General features: G+C 39.0%; 1 protein-coding gene across 8 annotated transcripts in view; it reads right to left on the reverse strand.

The window, feature by feature from the left end:
- ryr1a (ryanodine receptor 1a (skeletal)) overlaps positions 1-19,723 on the reverse strand; it is a 61,031-nt gene that overhangs the window by 24,829 nt on the left and 16,479 nt on the right. For all 8 annotated transcript variants that reach the window (XM_067397769.1, XM_067397765.1, XM_067397770.1 and 5 more), the window contains exons 28-72: positions 19,413-19,587; positions 19,127-19,335; positions 18,342-18,700; positions 18,127-18,253; positions 17,841-18,001; positions 17,510-17,672; positions 16,481-16,567; positions 16,147-16,373; positions 15,541-15,985; positions 13,712-14,314; positions 13,427-13,627; positions 13,022-13,136; positions 12,725-12,865; positions 12,357-12,630; positions 11,480-11,594; positions 11,245-11,377; positions 10,981-11,075; positions 10,760-10,895; positions 10,328-10,514; positions 10,096-10,207; positions 9,882-10,002; positions 9,625-9,794; positions 9,243-9,463; positions 7,573-7,663; positions 7,354-7,494; positions 7,084-7,247; positions 6,913-6,991; positions 6,524-6,613; positions 6,268-6,408; positions 6,005-6,082; positions 5,811-5,886; positions 5,553-5,676; positions 5,354-5,469; positions 5,204-5,271; positions 4,994-5,115; positions 4,770-4,819; positions 4,503-4,563; positions 3,563-3,689; positions 3,360-3,471; positions 3,185-3,266; positions 2,970-3,100; positions 2,152-2,472; positions 1,827-2,067; positions 1,665-1,752; positions 1,409-1,501 (exon numbers count right to left, since the gene is read on the reverse strand). In XM_067397769.1, the coding sequence (XP_067253870.1) occupies positions 1,409-1,501; positions 1,665-1,752; positions 1,827-2,067; positions 2,152-2,472; positions 2,970-3,100; positions 3,185-3,266; positions 3,360-3,471; positions 3,563-3,689; positions 4,503-4,563; positions 4,770-4,819; positions 4,994-5,115; positions 5,204-5,271; positions 5,354-5,469; positions 5,553-5,676; positions 5,811-5,886; positions 6,005-6,082; positions 6,268-6,408; positions 6,524-6,613; positions 6,913-6,991; positions 7,084-7,247; positions 7,354-7,494; positions 7,573-7,663; positions 9,243-9,463; positions 9,625-9,794; positions 9,882-10,002; positions 10,096-10,207; positions 10,328-10,514; positions 10,760-10,895; positions 10,981-11,075; positions 11,245-11,377; positions 11,480-11,594; positions 12,357-12,630; positions 12,725-12,865; positions 13,022-13,136; positions 13,427-13,627; positions 13,712-14,314; positions 15,541-15,985; positions 16,147-16,373; positions 16,481-16,567; positions 17,510-17,672; positions 17,841-18,001; positions 18,127-18,253; positions 18,342-18,700; positions 19,127-19,335; positions 19,413-19,587 (7,173 nt within the window). The remainder of the gene's footprint in view (positions 1-1,408; positions 1,502-1,664; positions 1,753-1,826; positions 2,068-2,151; positions 2,473-2,969; positions 3,101-3,184; positions 3,267-3,359; positions 3,472-3,562; positions 3,690-4,502; positions 4,564-4,769; positions 4,820-4,993; positions 5,116-5,203; positions 5,272-5,353; positions 5,470-5,552; positions 5,677-5,810; positions 5,887-6,004; positions 6,083-6,267; positions 6,409-6,523; positions 6,614-6,912; positions 6,992-7,083; positions 7,248-7,353; positions 7,495-7,572; positions 7,664-9,242; positions 9,464-9,624; positions 9,795-9,881; positions 10,003-10,095; positions 10,208-10,327; positions 10,515-10,759; positions 10,896-10,980; positions 11,076-11,244; positions 11,378-11,479; positions 11,595-12,356; positions 12,631-12,724; positions 12,866-13,021; positions 13,137-13,426; positions 13,628-13,711; positions 14,315-15,540; positions 15,986-16,146; positions 16,374-16,480; positions 16,568-17,509; positions 17,673-17,840; positions 18,002-18,126; positions 18,254-18,341; positions 18,701-19,126; positions 19,336-19,412; positions 19,588-19,723) is intronic.

Here is a 19,723-nt window from a genome sequence, read left to right on the forward strand (position 1 = left end):
TTTGCAAAAGGCATGAAAACAACTAATATTGTGTGAAAACTGAATGGAGATTATCAAATTATCATAAGATTTGTGAGTGATTTAGAGCACAGCAGAACTCGGTCAGATAAAGGCTTATTAATGAAAGTTCCTGTCAAAAAAAATAATTGTATTAAAAGGGCAGCTATAAAAAAGCCAGTGTTGAGCAGCAAACAGGTATTTGAAGCTGCTGGTGTCTCTGGAGTCTCAAGAAGCTCTCCATGCTGGCTGGCAGTTGCGTAAAGATGCATTTTAGACACCACTAATCAAACCTCACAAAGAGAAACATTTACAGTGGGTGTAGAAATACATTTTCAAACAGTTTTATTGCTGTGGTGTTTTTTTGCAGCATGGGATAGGGCATAGTGCATTGTATTTCAGAAGGCACTATCAGAAGGCACTTTCCAACCCAAATCATCACACGCCAGCTCCTTGCTGACGTCACAGTCTTGTTGGAACATGGTGGCCATTCACCAACCATCCAGAAATCCATCCATTTAGACCATCCATTGTAGTACGGCATTAGTCAGTGAATAAAACTAATTAAAAAATGAGTCTTCATGTATTTCTACACCCACTGTTAATGTTTCTCTTTGTGAGGTTTGGTTAGCGGTGTCTAAAATGCATCTTTATGCACAACTGCCAGATAATAAATTATAATAATTCATAATAATTTGGAATGCAGTGTATAGTATGATGAAGAGCAGGACCGAGCGCTGTGAGAGTGGAACGGAATGATGAGACAGCCACCACCGAAGACCATTTTTGACCCAGGAAAAACCCTGAGTCGCCGCTTCTGGTTTTTCTGTGCCTCTGTGCCTTCGCTCGGTGGCTACTATGAGACACACTGCAGTAAGCTAGATCGATATTAGTCATGGTAAAACATGGTACTCGCAGTAAATCAAGAAAACAAGATTCAAACGAGACTAAAAGTGTTCGGCATGTAACAATGATTATTTTCTGTCTATAAATGTATCCAAACAGTTGTTCCCTTTTCTAATAAAACATATAATATATTAAAGTGTCTTTTTTGTTTCCATGGTTTCTAAAAAAATAAAACTGGAAACCGAGGGTAACCGGGAATGATGTCATTGATAGGCGACACATGCACACGGTCCGTGTCCTGGTTAAAATTGCTTATTTCTCTGGATTTAAACATTCTTGGTAACATTTGGGATAGTGTAAATACACAAGTCAACAAAATATATAACACTGTTCTAGTGGTTTTTGGATGTTTTAATGAAAAAATCTTACATATTGTGCCTTTAATATAAATATATGTGAATTTACACAATAGAAAAACTACTCTGGCCACATGATAATCACATAATAAGAAATAATTGATCAAATATGAAAGTATATCTCCCATAGATTGACAGTAGGGCCTCACCTTGCTCATCTTGCTCTTACTGTCAGCAGTGAGGAAGGACATATTGTTTATTTCATTCATCACCACAAAGTTTTGTTCCTCTCGCTTGAAGTTCTGCATAGAGAGAATGAAAAGAGAAGTGAAATGCACAGAATTGTAGGTTGTTGTGTTCAAATCTCATATGCTGTGGCTATAATCAATGTGTTTATCATGACTACTGATACTGTGAGTTACTGAGTTTATCTTAGTTTCATTTAAATAGATATTTGTCTCTTACATGAGATTTGGACCAGAAGATGAAGACCTCGCCCACCATTCGGAACAGTTCTTCTGCATCTGGGTCACGACACGTCAGCCATCTTGCTCTAAAACCCATGTGACATTTAAAATGTCAAGACAACTAAAAATGAATTTATTAAAATAATCTACCACAAAATACCTGTTGTTATCCACATAGCGGATGAGAAGTGGGTATAAAGCATACAGGTCTCTACAGAGAACTGCAAACTCATCTCTAATAGTTCCTTCCTCCTCATCCCCCTCAGATTTCCCTTCCATACGCAGGTGCTCCTCCTCGGCCACTACTTTAGACGTACGCTTCTTCAGCTTCTCCATGGTGGGAATGAAATGGGATTTGAGCATCTCCGGTTTGGCTCGGCTCACAATGGGCTGGGAGAACACTGGATCGAGACAAGGATATTATGTTGAAGATTAGGTTCAGGGCAAAATACAAACCCAGATGTGAGAATAACATCATCTCATACCCGCAAGCCTCTTCATCCAGGAAGCTTCATCAATTCCCAAGTTGTTGACCACAATTTTCATGATACTTCCCAAGAGCTGGTTGAGGTGATCGGAGGTGACGTCTGTACACAGCTTACCCTCCAAATCGGGAAAATTCTCCACTCCTCTCTCCCACCAGCGGGGTAGGTAGTTACACAGCATGGGCAGGGTGACCTCGATCACATGGGGCATTTCAGTGTAGCGAGCCCCTGATTCAGCTAGGTCTCCAATCTCTTTCAATAATATGTCTAGCTCAGGAATGTCCAAACACAGCTCATGGACGTTGCTTGGAAGGCCCAGGACTGTAGATAAATGGGAAAAATGGAATAATAAAAGTCAGAAACAAATGCAGAATTTACACTATATACACTACTGTTCAAAGTTTGGTGTCGGTAAGATATTTTAATGTTTTTGAGCAAGTTCCTTATATTCACCAAAGCTGCTTGATAATAAATTTGATTATAAATAAAAACATAATATTGTGAAATATAAATTCAATTTAAAATAAATGTCTTGTATTTTATATAAATACATATATTTTCATTACTCTCGTCTTTAGTGTCACTTGATCCTTTAGAAATCATTGTACTATGCTAATTTGGTGCTCAAGAGACATTTCTTATCATTATCAGTGTTGAAAACAGTTGCACTGCTTAATATTTTTGTGGAAACCATGATGCATTTTTCAGGATTCTTTAAGGAATAGAAAGAATTTATTTGAATTAGAAACCGTTTGTAACATTATAAATAATTTTGTACTTTTTTTGAATGGTAGTGTAGCTGAAAATATATAACTTACTAGCTCTTTCTCTGGGTGTCTTGGTAGTATACACTGAAAATGCATTATACTCATTAAGATTGGGCTCCAGGTAGGCCACAGGCATGGCTGCAGCGAGATGAGCAAGACATTCTCCAAGGGCTGGTCTATGTCTAATGCAAATAAAAAGGAAAAGTATAAAAACCCCAACCCCACTGTCACATCACATACACTAATACACACACACAAATACAAACCTCTCTGCATGAGGTGTTTTTACAGTACCAAGAGAGTAGATGCTACACATGATACGGTAGCAGGACATCTGCAAATCGTCCACTAATAGATGCAAGACAGAGAGACACACGTTAATTTAACTACATCATTTTAAAACTAACGTATGATAATTTAGTTTTCATAAAAGGTCCTTACGCATAACATCATCTCCAAATTGGTGCTGAGCGACATGGTCAAACAGCGAAGTGAGGACAGGGAGCAGAGCTGTTGTGGTGTAGTTAATATTCTGGGACACGCCTTTCACTGGCTGAGAGACAAAAGACACAGATTGATTCGTGCCATGCAAAAACAATGAAGGAATAAACACATTGCTGTAATTAGCATTGCTAAAGTTGCACCTGATTGCCTTTGGACACTTTGCCAAGTTTGAGGTTTTCCACCATCTTTTCAATGTCATCAGCAGCACTCTCAAAGAACGAACGCAGCCCTGCTTTTACGATCTCAGGCCCGGATTTCATCACAGTTCTGTTAAAGTCAGAGAAATTTCAAAAATGAGATAGTTCCTGGAGGGCCACTTTCCAGCAGAGTTTAGCTCCAATCCAGCTAATCAAAGGCTGTGTTCGAAATCACACCTTATACCCCCATTCACTATTCCCTACATTAGTCCTCTAATATAGTTCACTTGAGGGAGTGAATGAAAACGAGTGAGTTAATTCAGACACTTTTGCATAGTTTGTGCTTGCTGTTTAATAATTTAAACTTAGCTAACTGGCAGCTTCATTAGTAAGATTTATCTTGAACTCTGTCATGGAAACTATGTATACATTTTAGATAAACAATTTAATAATCAATTAAAAAGGAATTTAAACCTGTATGATATTACACTGTAGCCACATTGGACCAGTGGTTTGGAAAATAGATGAATGGATGATCAACCTGAAGGTGCCATCTTCTGGTCAGACACGGGAATTCATTCAGCACATGATTCTCACAGTGCATTATGGGTATTCTTAAGCTGTTGAGTGTACATTGGTTGTACACTCATTGTTTTGGTGCATTATGGGATTGAATGAATGCACTCGATCACGTTCACTATGGTTTCGGACACCCCTACAAATGGCTGTCCCCAAAACAGTGGCCAGTTTAAGGGTAAATGGGGCGATTTTGGACATAGCCAAGGTCTTCAGGATTACTAGAAACATCCAGGCAGGTGTTTTGGAGCTACACTCTGCAGGACAGTTGCCCTCCAGGAGTGGAGTTTGACACATGTGAGATACAACATACAACGGTGATACAAATGTTTTCTATTCTGAATGACAATTCTTTCCAATGACTTACCTGGCATCAAGTGAGCGTGCAAGGATATGAAGGCAGTTGACAATAGCAGGTGCATCCGTACCTATGTATCACATACAGATGGTATTACATCAAGGATAGATATTCAGCTTTTTTTGGAACCATAAACACTGAGGTAAAGCACATTAGATGCTCTACTGATTTAGTTGATGGAGAGAAACACACAAAAGAAAGGTAAAACAACTTGAAATAAAAGTAATAAGAAAACAAAAAAGGAAAGGTGATGGAGGACAGCAGAGTACATCTTACCAAAGAGAAACACTCTGTGTCGCACCAGGGCAGACATCTTACAGAAGATACTGATACCAAATTAAAGGAAATCAAAGAAACATAAGAATGAATGTGAGAGAAAGAGGGAAAAGAATGCAGCAAGAGGAACAGAGTAAAATAAAAAGTTTTAAAAAATGTAATGTGAAAAAATCTTGTATTTGGCTTTAACATCACATTGGAGTGTTAAGTGTCTGTGTTGTTACCTTGCAATCATCTCTTTTTCCTTATTTGAAGCGTGTCCGCCACTGCCTAGGATTTTGGCCGGCGTGGAGAGGAAGTAGAGACAGTGGTTTTTAAAATACTGATTTATCAAAGGCAGAAGAATCTGAGGAGGACAGGAACATTTCACACACATTATTTGCAGTCCTGTGCTAACATTAAATGCTGAAAGATTACTTGGACGTATAGAGCACCTTGGCAAAGAACTTAATCTCTTGCTCGTGCGGCGACTTTTCCACACGCCCACTGCTGACAACTGCCTCTATAAACACAGATGTCACAAGAAATTGAGTTCATCTCAGTTCATCCATAAATTCATGCAATACAAATGAATGCAGCTGTACCGAGATGTGCTATGAACTCCTGGGCAATGTCCATCCACTTCAGCAGCTTCTGTAGGAAGCCATATGCAAAACGCTTCTCAATAGATGAAATGTCACTTTCCATATCTTTGAGCCCCCTGGACAGAGAGATTTTAGACAATCAGAATTATAGCAATCATATTATTTTGGAGTATATAATGGGTTTCAGTGGCTCCTGTACCTTGTCACAGCATATCCATTGAGCTGCAGAAACTTGAGCAGCTCGTATGCTTTCTCTCTATCTCGTGCCTTTTCTTTAGCCGTCAGTGTGTCGTAAGGCACAAGCAAAGGGTGTGTCCCTCCACCTAAATACAAACACATCAAGAGAGATGTTGAAAAACTAAAACGAGCTGCAAATAAAAATACAAACTATAAGAATAATATAGGAAAATCATTAAGAAAATGCTATTTGTTGATCAGACATTGGAGATAAGCTAACCTTTTGATTGTAACTCCATTTTCTTCTTGCGGCCCCAGGTGTTGTGGTAGTTTTCAGCAAGCTGCTCTGCCATAGACTAGATATAACGTAGTGTGCTGTTAGCCATGATGGTTTCTATTATATCGAATTGGTGATACTGAACTAAATGGGACTGTGCTGTCTTTCTTTCAATCTAGTGTATTAGCATTGTGTACCTGTAGCTCTCTGGACAGTGTCATGCCTGAGATGTCAATGGGCTGAGGACTGTAGCCATGACTGGGGTCATAGGTCGCCTATGAAAAGAAATGGTAAAAACACTGCATTCGTGAATTATGATATCATACTCATATTTGCAGTATCAGTAATATATGCAATTTGCTGTTTAACATGAGAAACAAATGTCACAAAACTTAGAGTTTTAGATGCAGCAGTATGCAGCTAGTATTTGGTTAGTATCTAAATAAATATTTTTCCATACCTGAGCAGTCTGTGAGATCTTGCGAGCTGTCTTCTTCTCTGTTTTCTCGTCATCTCCATCTCTGGCTTTGTCCAATGTCCACTCCCAGGCAATCATGGCTTTGATGGACTCTTTAATAGGCCAGCGGTATATTTCTTTATCCTAATGCAAATATGAATTTGAACATATAAGTCACTTACAATAACCAAAATAGCACTATGAAGTCTGAGAGAGAGAGAAAGAGAGTTAAAATGTAATATTATATGATGTCTGTTACCTTTTCAGAGAATGTTTTGTAAGGCCTGAGCATGGGATGAGTCTTGGCGTTTTCATCCAACACCTCACCAAATGTCCAGTTGTTTTGGATCTGGTGGATTATAAGGTACTGGTAAAACTCTTATGCAAATAAACAGACAGACAGACAGACAGACAGACAGACAGATAGACAGATAGACAGATAGACAGATAGATAGACAGACAGACAGATAGACAGATAGACAGATAGATAGATAGATAGATAGATACCCTGAAACTACACTTAAACCTTAACTTAACCCATGTAACTATCTTACAATACTCAGTACTTTTGTGGGTAAGTACACTGTAAGTACATTGAAAGTTTACATACTGTAAAAAAATGTGCAACCCAAATAATATAATATATACCTTTTCAAAAGCCCATCTGTCATGTGTGTATTCTGCATATCTATTAATGAAACCATCCAGCTTCTCAGGAATGATAGTGCTATAAAAGAGAAAATTACAACAGCATAAGTAATCAAATATTTGACTTTTTGGCAATTTGATTAATCGCACTAAACAATAGAATAAATGTACTTAGTGGTATCAACAGGTTTGGGGTCAAAGTTGCCCTCAGCATCAACAGAAGCCTTTTTCTCTGTTTTGGAGGAGTAGCTGGCGTCCACATAATCGGGAGGAATCGCTCCAGCAATCGCACATATGCAAGGCATGGCGATTTTGAAAAGCTCTGCATCAAATTTCTGTTGACGGACACAAATTAGAGTAGTTATTTATTATGTCATTTGAATGCATTTGGGGGGCAGAATAACACTAATACTCTCTCAGACAGCTCAGCAATATTCCCACCTTGTGAGCCAGAGATTCAAAAATTCCCCAGAAGAGTTTACGAGTGAGATGAAGCTCTTCCTCTGATGATACGCCAAAGTTAGCCCAGCCATTGGGCAAACAATAGTATTTCCAACAACGCTCATAATGATTAGTAAGCAGCTGCAAAATAATGAGACAAATGACTGTGGCAAACATCTTAAATTCATTGTACTGACGTGTAATGATATAATCCCATACCTTAAGGGGCATTTTAGCATACTCGTTCAGAATCGGCACATCAAATACCAGCCGCCTGAGGAGGTGCTGGAGCATAGAAGGACGTAAGTACCTATAAAACAAATATCACATAATAAGCCAACCCAAAAATTAAAAGGATATCATGTTGAATCACCAGTAAAATTTTGAAAATAATGACATCAGGTAAGCTAAATGCTTTGAATGCATACAGTTTTATTGCAGTTTGTTATAATGCACAATCAGTGTTGGGTAAGTTACTCTAAAAAGTAATTAATTACTAGCTACTAATTACATCTTCAACAGTGTAATTAGATTACTGTACTAATTGCTCTCTCTAAAAAGTATTGCACTACATTACTTATTGGTTTTAAAATTCCATTGTTCAACCTTGACCAGTTGAATAATACAAGGATAGACATGAAACTGCTCTTTTAATTATTTTAAATAATTAATATAAAATTGCATAAATTATTCTTGAAATTATTCATATCCTTATTTAAAGGGAGAAGGTTACATTACAAACATACATTTTAACATTAGGGGCCCTATTTTAACGATCTAAACGCAAAGTGTAAAGCGCACAGCGCAGGTGCACTCAGGGCGTGTCCAAATCCACTTTTGCTATTTTAACGACTGAAAAACAGTCTGTGCGCCGGGGTGCATTTTTGAAATGGGTTGTCCCTATTCTCTTAATGAGCAATGGGCGTAACGTTCAATAAACCAATCAGAGTGTCATCTCCCATTCCCTTTAAGAGCAAGATGCGCTTGCGCCATGGCGGATTGCTATTTGCTATTTTATCTACATGGCGGAATTTGTTGGTGGAAAAGCTGAACGCTTTTCAAGCAAAGAAACTGATCTGCTCGTGCGCGAAGTTAAAGCGGGCTTGCAAATGCAGGCTTTCAAATAGCTCCGAGCGATGAGTCAGTTAATATATATGTGTGTGTATTGGCACGATTGTTCAATTAATTAGCCAATTTCGTTCATCATTATAAGTAGTAATAGGCTGAATTGAAAATAGGTAGCCTAATTCTAATACACGCAATGACTATTTATCATTACATTTTTATATTTATGTAGCCTACACAATAATATTCTTTTACACTGTAATCCTTTAGTTTTTAATATTTGGCATGTTTGTGTGATGCGCATCCCTGTGTGTAATAAGCAAAGTCAATGCGCACTGTGGACCCGCCCAGAGGCGCAGTTTCTACCAATGCGCTCTAACAAAAAAATATTGTGCCATTGACTTTAGACTTTAGACCAGGTTTGAGTTGGTCTATGGCGCAGTCTATTTTCAGCTCCTTAAAATAGCAATGCGCCGGCAATGTGTCTGAACACACCTCTTTTTTAGACTAGCATGCCCATGGGCGCACTAACTGGCGCAAATGCATTTACTAATTTAAGGTCGTGGCGCTGAACGGGAAAACGCGAACGGCGCCGGATGCAAACTAGCAAACACACTTGCGCTGCGCCTTGCGTCGCATTGCACCGGGTGTATTATAGGGCCCTCGATGTTAAATCCACTACTGTTTTATATAGAATTGTTCTAGTCTATACAGTGTTTGATGCAATTACATCAGAATGAACTGTAATTAAATTAAGAAAAATTAGAAAAATTAAGAGTAATCCCTTACTTTACATTAAACCTAACACTGTGCACAATACTTACCTGCATAAAGACATGAGGCATTCCTCAATAACATCTCTCTGAGCTTTGGTAAGAGAGCGTCCTCGGGACAGCCTGTAGATTGTGTGAAGCATAGAGTCGATCATGATGGCACGGTGGTCCGTCCCGGCGAACAAAGGAGCACATTTAGTGATGAGAGGAAGCACAGCGGAGCATAGGTAACGGTTCAGAGCCAGGGCCATTTCTGTAGTGCTGAATGCAGCCTTAGAGAAAGAACAGGATAATAATTATGACAGTACTGCAGATAGTTATGTAAAGAGAACAAGGAAATGTTGAACCCACATTTTCCATGTGAGCACCATAATTTGAATGCAGTCACAGGCAGCATTTTTGTTAGTAAAGAATGATATAGCAGGCATCTTACTGTGTCTAAGGAAGCTGCTGCTCTCATGTCAGGCAGGAAGCCCACTTCCAGTACATGCAACAGGAAGTCCTGGTTGTCAATGCCGTAAACTCTGTCCAGGAACAGGACCATTGGTGCTTTATGATCAGGCACGAAACTAGCAGACATCTTTGGCTCAATGACGCTGTTATCTGAAATATAATGAGCGCAATAAGACAGGAAGTGTGAGAAAGGTAAGGATTCAAGCTTCCATCTACAAACTCTTTACTTATTATTACCTTTTCCAAAAGCAGGTATCTGGACTGACAAGCTGATCACACCAACCAGATCCTCAATGGGCACAAGAGATCTAAGAATGGCCCTGATTCTCAAAGCCTCGCCTTTACCAGCCTGGATCAACTATACAAACAGACAGGAAGTGTAAGATGTTCAATCAAGTCAGATCTCATTGAACACCAATCAAGCTGTTACATACAGTACAAACACACTTACATGCATTTCAGGAGCACAGCGACCCAGCAAATCAATAAGAGCTGAATAAAAGGACATGATGGCATTTCCCAGGTGAACTCTGTTCTCCTCATGCTGCTCCTCACCGCCAAACCTGACAAAACATGAACAAGAAACACTAAAAAACACAATAGGATATTCCAAAGACTTTATCAGGATAAAATGTCTTTAATATACCAGAAGGTAATCTAGTACAGAGATGCTTTGCACTTACATCGGGAAGCGTCTGTCTTTTTTAACAGTGGGTCCATCTCTTGCAGGATCCTCTGAGATCTTAATGGCTTCTTCAATGGCAGCAAGCAGACCATTGCCCCCTTCTCCTCTCAGCGCAGGACCAAAACACTCAGGCCTCCTGATCAGCAGCCGGACCACCACATTAGCATTCTCCTCCACGCTCTCTCCTGAAAGCAGAGCATTTTACAAAACTTTACATTTTTAATTTAATGTAAGTATTAAATAGTGTCTGTTTTGATCTATCATAGCTATACCTTAAATCATTATTTATTTTATTATTTAAAATAACTGTCAACATTCTTTGTACTTCGCACACTAACAAACACCAGATTATACAGTATTTTATGTATAACACCTTTAGAATTTCCTTTGTCCAGTTAAACACAATCATAATCACATCATAAATACAAACCATTAACAAAAACAGCAAAGCGCAGGAAATCAAGATACTTCTCTCCTCCACATGGATTCCACCCAATATCTGGGTAACCTTTTGATAAGAGCATGGGGCAGCTCTGCAGGCCACAACCAGCCAGATACTTCACCACCTGCAAACAGAGAGACAAAAAGTTTTTTTTGGGAGCCACTAAAACTGGTCACAAAGATTTCCATCTGTACTTTAGGATGACGCACCATCTCCAGGTCTTGCTCTTGAAGAGCCAGAGCAAGTTCGTTGTTATCGATACAGGATGCAGCGGCAACATCAAGAGGAGTAGAGCCACGCATTCCTGAAACAGTGATCACTGGTTGACTGATACAACACTAAATAATTTAAATTTATAGCTGAGCTTAAATCACATTTACTTTAATTTTAACTAGGCTAAAAAATAAATGTACATACTAGAGATGAAAATTATTAAAAACTGAAAGTGGGTTTCTTTAAGAATCAGGCTTTACCCAGCCCAATCCCACTGTTCTGCAGGAGGTAGCCCAGATGATCGAACATTGAGCGCTGATTCTGTCTGCTGATACGACAGAAATAACACAGGAAACGACAGCAGTTGGTTACCATTCGAGGGAATCTGATCTCCTGTCCAGAGCAAATGAGAATCAAATTAAATCTTTCAAAGCAACTGGTTATTCAAATGTTTGAACATCGCATAAAAATGTGTTAAAAATATAAATGGCGTACCTTTGAATCTCCACCTCCAAGTACGTTCACCATAACCTCCATGACGGTCTCATGCATTCCCAAAGCTCTCATCAGGTTGGGGTGCTGGTAGAATACCCTGTTACTCATAATATTTCTAAAAGAGAAACAAAGGATGTTTGCAACTCCACTGTGTTGGAAATTTCTGACTTTGTATTTATTGCAGTTACTTAGGCAAGGCAATTTTATTTGTATAGCACATTTCATACACAATGGTAATTCAAAGTGCTTTACATAAAGAATAATAATAAAATAGATTAAATAACAGTAAAAACAGAGAATTTGGATGGAAGAGCTAGAAAGTCTTAGGGAGTTTTATTGTTTTGTTTTTTGTTGTTGTTGTCTGTCAGAGTGGATCTAAACAGATCTATCCATCAGAGCAGATCTAAATGGATCTTCCTCACACGACAGGACTGCTACCTGTTAAGGCACTTCAAACTGATAAACAAAGTTTCAATCTCCCCTTTTGCCAAGACGCCTCAAACTGCGCCACACAGACCTAATCCCCCTTCCAGAGATATCTTATCTATGCAACGCAGTTCAAATTTCCCCTTTGGAAAGTGTCCAAACTGTAATCCAGAAATATCTTAACCATGCACCACAGCTCAAATTTCCCCCATGGTTTGTCCCCTTATCCAAATTTACCAAATTTTAACCTAATCACAAATGCTTTCTTCCTAATTCTCCCAGCTCTTTCAACCAGACAGCAATATTTAAAATGCATTAAAAGTCAGAAATAACAAGATGATACATAAAAGATATAAAATACATTAAAAATTAAATAAAAATAGGAAAAGGAATTAAAAGAATAAAAAGATAATACATGAAATACTTTTTTAGTGTGCGATCATGCACTCACCCGATACTCTGGATCATCAGTCTCTCCTCTTCTGGCCCCATCTGAACGATAAGCAGGGATCGGATCTGCCCCAGACACTCCAGTAGCTCCATAGTGTCTTGCACAGACACAGCGTTGATAGTGTAGGCTTTGGGCAACGCTCGGATCAGCTCACCCAGGGCATCATACTGCCGGTGTAGCAGACTGAACATGAGCCTCACCAGCTCAGGGTTCTGAATGAAAGATTCCTGAGCCCAGTGGATCATGGTGTGAGAGATCAACTCCTGCAGAGTACCTGTGTCACAAGAGCAGACATTCATGTAATTATGGTATGGAAAACAAGATGGGACTATGAAGTCTAATATGAAGTGAAAAACAACATCTTTTACTGGGTTTTTTGTCTTCTTCAGGTTCAGGCTCGGCCTCCGGCTTCTTTCGTAAGCTCTTAACTTTCTGCACCAATCTCAAGAGGCGCCCACGAAGAGAGGTGTCCACCGCCTCTTCCTGCTCCTCCTCTTCAATATGCACACCTATGACAGAGAAGGAGAATCCATGTGACTCCCTTACATTATGTTTGAGAACAGTGAATCCTAGTCTTGCTAAAGTCTTGCTAACAATACTGATCTTCGTTTTAAACAGAGATAGTATGTTCTTTAAAAGAGTTTAGTTTGTGCGGTTAAACCAACCACAGTGAGCCAAAAGGTCATGGTGAAATGTCAGAAGGTCATTCCGGACATCCTCAGGAACGGGGCAGCAATCTTCCTCATCTGGACAATTCTTAAAGTTCATCAGCATGTTCACCTGAATATACAGGGTGTAAAAAATGTTATATATATATATATATATATATAAAATCACAATAATTTTATATATTAAAACAATTAATAATTATATTTATTATAACTTTTAATAAATATTTATTATTATCACTGTTATTATTATATAACTCTAGGTCTTATGTATCTTTTGTAACATTATAAATGTATTTACTGTCATTTTTCATCAATTTAATGCATCCTTGCTGAATAAAAGTATTCATTTCAATTAGATTACAGTGAATAAAATTATTTTATCTCCAGGCTGTGCGGTACCTGTTCCTGTGGAGGGGAGCGGAATTCGCGGGTCTTGCGGGCTGTTTCTGCAGCACTCATCGTAAAGGCCTGCATGAGCTCATTATATCGCTGTCTCTGATTGGACTGCACCTGGTTGACAAACTTGTCTGAGAAAGCGATGATGGCTTCCACTCTGTGACGCAGCTCACAGTCGCAAAAATATTGCAGGAGGGTACACATCTAAGGATGAGGAAGACAAAAAGTGAGACAAAAAGTCTAAAAGAGCTACTAACATATGAAAGTCTTCGATCAGCATTACTTCACCTGAAGTTTAACAGACTCAGGAAGCTTCATGTGCAGCAGTCCCTCTCCCACATCCTCCTCTTCCTTCACTTCTGCCTCAGCCGCACCAGTTTCTTTCTCAGCTTCTCCATCTGTTGTTTTCTCTCTGTCCATTTTTTCTGCAGCATGTTCATCCTCCTTCCCTTCTTTTTCTGCCAGCTCTTCATATTCCTCTTCCTCCTCAGGTTCAAGCTCATCCTCCTCTTCCTCAAGCTCTTCTTCATCTTCCTCTCCCATTCCTTCATCCAACAGTTCTCCCTCATTTTCACCCTCTACTTGTTCCTCTTTCTCTTTTACCTCCACTCCTTCCTCTTTGCTGACCAGCTGTTGTTCAGCATCTCCAATTTTGGCAGCCTCCAGTTCTTCAGCGTGGCTCTCTCCATCACTGAAGACGGATGGTTCGATCAGCTTTAGGATGTGTTTGACGTCGTTGTCATCAAACACGCCCATTATGAGCAAAGTGCTGATGAGCTTTAGGATGGGCACGAAGTGGAATTCAACGCTGCCCCCTACAGGATCCCGCATGGCCTGCCCACCATCCTGCACGGCTTCGGTAAGCATGCTGAGGGCATGGTCCTTAAGCATCTAAAGTACAGAAAGAGAAGTCAACAACAATAAAAATGCCAATTTTGTGTCAGTCTTCACAAAAAAATCTGTCTTATTTTAGTATCATAGAGATCTTATTATAGTTTATTTTATATTTTGGATTAGTTTTTTATCATTTCTTTTTTTTTTTTTTTTGAATTTGCAAATTTAAAGTTCTGGTAATTTAGTCATTTTTATTAGTTTTTGTTTTTTTTACATAAAATTTTGTCAATAAAATTAGTAAATTTTTATTTCAGTTTTAGTTTTAATTTTTTAGTACATCAAATTAAACTAAATAAAAATAAGAAATGTTGACTTGGCAACTAGCTGAAATAAAATAAGTGTAAGTTTTTTTATATTTTATTTAGTTTCAGTTAACATTATGGTTTTAGTTGTAATTATAGTTTTAAGTAAAGGCTGCACAATATGTAAGATTTTGGGATTAAAATATCAAAAAAACACTAGAACGATGTTATATATTTGGTTGATTTGTGTACTTGCATTATCCCAAATCGACAGAAAACTAATCATTGTTATATAGCTCAACACTAGCCTGACGTGGTCATACTCAATTCTAGTCAGAATATGAGTCTGATACTGCTCCATTGGGCTTTGATTATGGGGGCGTATTTCAACCTATCCAGGAAAGACCTCAATTGGATAGACCTACAACCAATCAGAGCTACAGAGTAAGTGATGTATGTTGAGCGACGCATAGTTGTCAACAGAACTCAACTGCACACATGCTGGAACTAGTAGAAGATGAGCGTAAACAATCTTTGCCGGTGTTGTAAAAAGAATAAGTATACACGGAGTACTTGCCAATTAATGCGCTGTCGATATCTTCTAAAACGGACTCGATGGCGAAATCTACACATCTCAGTTCTTCAACAACAGCCATCATTGTTGTAAACTAATTCAACCCAAGCGCTCTTTGATGACGTGGCTAATTACGTTTCTGGTGACAATCTGTCAATCATCGCCCTGACAAATGTGATTGGTCCGAACAGTTTCTGTTCGGGCGTAATTACTCCTCTATGGATCGAGTCCAGACCGAACCCAGCGACCTCAAAATGTTGTGGGCGGGGCTAAGTTTGGCTGGCATCCAGGCTAGCTCAACACAGTACCACGCCTTTGTTTTGAATAAGCGACCTCTAGTGCCGAAAATTACATATTGTGCCTTTAACTATAATAACCCTGGCCTCAATCACATTTCCTGCACCTACCTGTAGAGGTAGGATGGGGCTGAGGGTGTAGATGTCTGCATTAGTGCCCACAAACCCAGTTGGGGCGAAGTGAAGTTTGGGGCGCAGACAGGTGGTGAGCCCGACCCCAGGTAGCGCATGGGCCTTCTCAGCATCTGAATAGAGGGTGATGCTACGCGTCTCATCCGTCATGGGCACAATAAACTCCTTATTGGTCATGAGACGGTTACGCTTGGCGGATTCGAGGTGCATGGAGATGAGCAGGTCGTAATATCCGCTGCGGATGGGGCCGGGCAGGTAGGTGTTCTCGATGGCGTAAAAGAGCTGCGATTCGTCCACATGGCTGCAGAGGGCGTGTGCGACGCGGTTGTTGCCCAAAGCACAGACAGAACCATACAGTTTCAGAGTGTGGTAATGAAACTTCATCAGGTCAGTGCGCTCTGACAATTCCAGGATGTCAATGCACCTGGAAAAGAGAGGAAATGATTTTAAATTCAGCCACTTGTTTATTCAAAGTTACATTGTTGTTTTCATTGTACACTGAATTCTTTGATTTCAAAAGATCAAGGAAAGTTTTTCTAATTTCTAATGAAATAAGCAGGTAATATTTCCATGCTAATGTAATACCTGCTTTCTTCTGGAATGTGCAGCGCCATCATAACGAGAGGTTCCATGCATTGCACCTTCCAGCCCTGCCTCTCACTCACGCGGCCAGTTTCAGGGGACAAAAAGTGATTAGGCATCCGGCTCCATATGACAGGTGTCAACATCTGGACATCTAGCCTGGGAGGACACTGAGGGACTGGGTTCTTATGGTCGCTGCGGAACATGGCCGCAGAGATGGGCATAATGTTCTGGATAAAGTGTGGAAAAAGTAGAATATGATCTATATGATCTAATTTTTACAATGTTTGCACAAAAACAACGAAAAAAAAAGCAACTTTTGCACTGCTATAGTGACCTTTAGTTTGCCAAGTTCCACCTGTAACATGTTTTGGCTTGATGGCAAACAAAACACAGCAGGGAAGAGCTTAGTGTTGGGTTCCACCTGAAATAGAAAAAAGCTTAATGTCACATTAAATGTACATAAATTATGGTCATTATTTTTTATTTCTTTTAGGAAATTAAACATGTCAAATGTTTTCATCCCTTTTCATATTATGTAAATATTGGCATCCATTTATAATATTAATACATAATAACTTAAAAGATAAACAGAATAGAAACAATTCAATACAACTATTAAAAAATGGCTTACACAATCAATCTTGTGACCATTAATTATTTGATGTATTAGTAGTTTACGTAATTGCTCATTAGTTGGATGAGCTAAATAAATATAAATAATTAAATACTTATATTATATATTATTTGTTTTAAAGCTTTGTTTGTAGGTTGTTATATTTTTTAGGCCTGTAAATAAGTGCTGCAAAATAGCTATCAGCTAGAAGCATATATAAATTCAGCAAAAAAGTTACATTCCTTTTCCAGGATAGTGTATTTTAAAGATAATTTTGTAAAAATCCAAATAAGCTTTACAGATATTTATAGGAAATGGTTCAAACAATGTTTTTTAATGTTTACCGAACCATTAACAATTATTGCACATGCACCTGTGGAACAGTCCTTATAAGACATTAACAGTTTGCAGGTGGTAGACAGTTAAGATTACAGTTCCAATAACTTAGGACACCTAAGAGACCTTTCTACTGAACATCTCACAGCAAGAACTGGCACATTTGGTCCAGTCCATGAGGGTGAGTGCTTAAAGAAACTGGTGGCCACACAACATACTGACTGGTGCTTTGATATCGACCCCCCCTTTCATGGCAACACCCTGGCAACCACCCACAACACGATATTTACTTTTCCACTCACATTTTTAAATCAGAAAATGTAAAAATCTATTGCAAACTTACCTAGTTCTTTATGTATTTTTCAGTTAGAGGAAACAAGTGAAACCTAATTCACTTTGGCCACTTTATCTCACCTGGTAGAAAGCGTTGATCTCTTTCCCATTGGCTGTAAAGGTCATCAGTCCTGTGTCCAGGTCCACCAAGCAGCCAATCACAAAGTCCTCCTGGCTGATGCGTGTTTGCTGCGAGCTGCTGAACTCTCCTCCCCACACCATGTAGCAGTTGCTGCGTTTTACACTGAGGAAGGCAAAAAAATGATACAGAGTTTAAACGTGCTGAAATGTGTAAAGTGGCTTATTAAGAATTTCAGGATATAAAATGGCTTAAGTTAAGCCTGTGTCCTTACTCTAGTAGACATATTATGGAGGAAAATGCACTAAAATATGTAGCAGTATGAAGTGTTACCTGTCATGAATGTTGCCTTTATCGTCCCCAACCGTAACAGTTACATTTCTGACTTTACCCAGATCAAAGTGTGGGTCATACTGGTGGTAGTCAGGAGTGACCCAGCCTACCCATACTCCACTGGGCTCCTGTCCGGCAAATACTCGGACTGAATAATAATACTGGTGGGATGAAAAAGAGGATTTTCTTTACAACACTGTCATGCAACAACATATTATTTAGATTAAATTCTGCAAGTGTTACACAGATATTTAGTAAGGGAAAATCTTTCAAATTTCATCCATACGGTTGTTGTGTTTGAGATAATATCAGCATCGTCTCGATCATCTGGGACAACGTCCTCCATCAGACGAGGCACTGTTGGAACCACTGGTGGTGGAGTGAACGCTGCCTTCTTCGCCTTGGAAAAAAACCTGGAAATCAAAGATATTTTGTCATTTCTGAATCAAAAGACAAGATTAAAATATGTATATGTAAAATCTCGCATCTATCTTCTCTCACCCTCTCTTTTTGCTCTTCTCTGTGGTGGTGTCCTTCTCGTTTTCACCCTGGTTGCTGCCAGGAATCTCTTTAGGGACGGAAGGCTCTTTTTCTTTCTCGTCTTGCTCCTTACGAGTGGCTGACTTCTTCAGGAGCTCAAACTCAGATTCGGGATCTACCTCAAGAGCCTCGTCCTCAGGGATAGTGAGGGTTCGGGTGAGGGGTGAAGCTCCCACTGGCACCTTAAAGGATTCGTGAAATTCTATGGGCATGCTGAGTCTAAAGAACAGAAGGTCCGTGTTGGCATTCTGAGATCCAAATGTCCTATGAGTCAGTTTCAGACAGGGGGCGCTATCCACCGTTCCATCTACACGGGACACCTATTGAAGCAATCAAAGTAGAAAGAGGCCTGAGATGTTATTTTAGTACTATCTATATCCTATTATAGTATTTATTAATATTTTGAATTAGCTTTTAGTTTAATATTTTCATTTTTTTTATTATTTTATTAAGTTGGTAATGTGCTTTTTCATTGTTATAAGTTTTTTAATATTTCTATTAATTTATTTTTATTTCAGTTTTAGTCATTTTAGTACTAGAACTTATTTGTGTTAGTTGCAAAGGCAATATTTCTAATTTTCATTTAACAAAGTTTTTTGTTATTTCAACTTATGAAAATTATTTTTAATAGCTCTCATTTTAGTTAACAATAACATCACTTGCCTGAGAAAAACAAAGAAAGACCAGCAGCTGAGCTGTGAAGATTAGCATGCATTTACAGTATAAGGCATTTTCACTGTTTTTACCTCAATATGAGGGTGGTCTGTTGGTACAGGTACAAACTGGGGCAAGGTTTTGCTGAACCACATGGTAATATCTCTCTTCATGTTGATAGCAAAGGGCTCAAAACCTTCCTGCAGGCCACAGATTGTGAAGTAACGCAGGCTGCTCACATTCTGCCCGAGGTTTATACGGCCCACCTGGGACAGTCCCAGACTGCATACAGGGATGAAGCCTGGTCAGGAGAACAGACATATTATTAAATGTCACAGAAACTGATATCTCAATATCATTCCTCTTTGTGACTCTCACCTTCTCCGATCTCAATGTCTTTGAAGGCCATTTCAGATCCAGAGTCACTGATGAGCATCTCTCCATTCAGAGTAAACATGATGTTCTGCTCCGTCAGGTCGATCATGCAGCCCACTACGTCACCAGACTGCCACTGACGGCCAAATGGCTCATTCCCTATGTGCCAACGCTGAGCCTATGGGTAAAAATCAGGAAATAATGTTATTATACAGTACTGTTTCGATTTAAAAAAAAAAAAAAAAAAAAACAGAAAAAGAAAAAGAAAAAAAAAAAGAAATTGTACTCTGCATTAAAATGATCAAAATTGACAA

This window comes from Chanodichthys erythropterus, chromosome 10 (genome assembly GCF_024489055.1).
Source record: "Chanodichthys erythropterus isolate Z2021 chromosome 10, ASM2448905v1, whole genome shotgun sequence".
Classification (NCBI taxonomy): Eukaryota; Metazoa; Chordata; class Actinopteri; order Cypriniformes; family Xenocyprididae; genus Chanodichthys; species Chanodichthys erythropterus.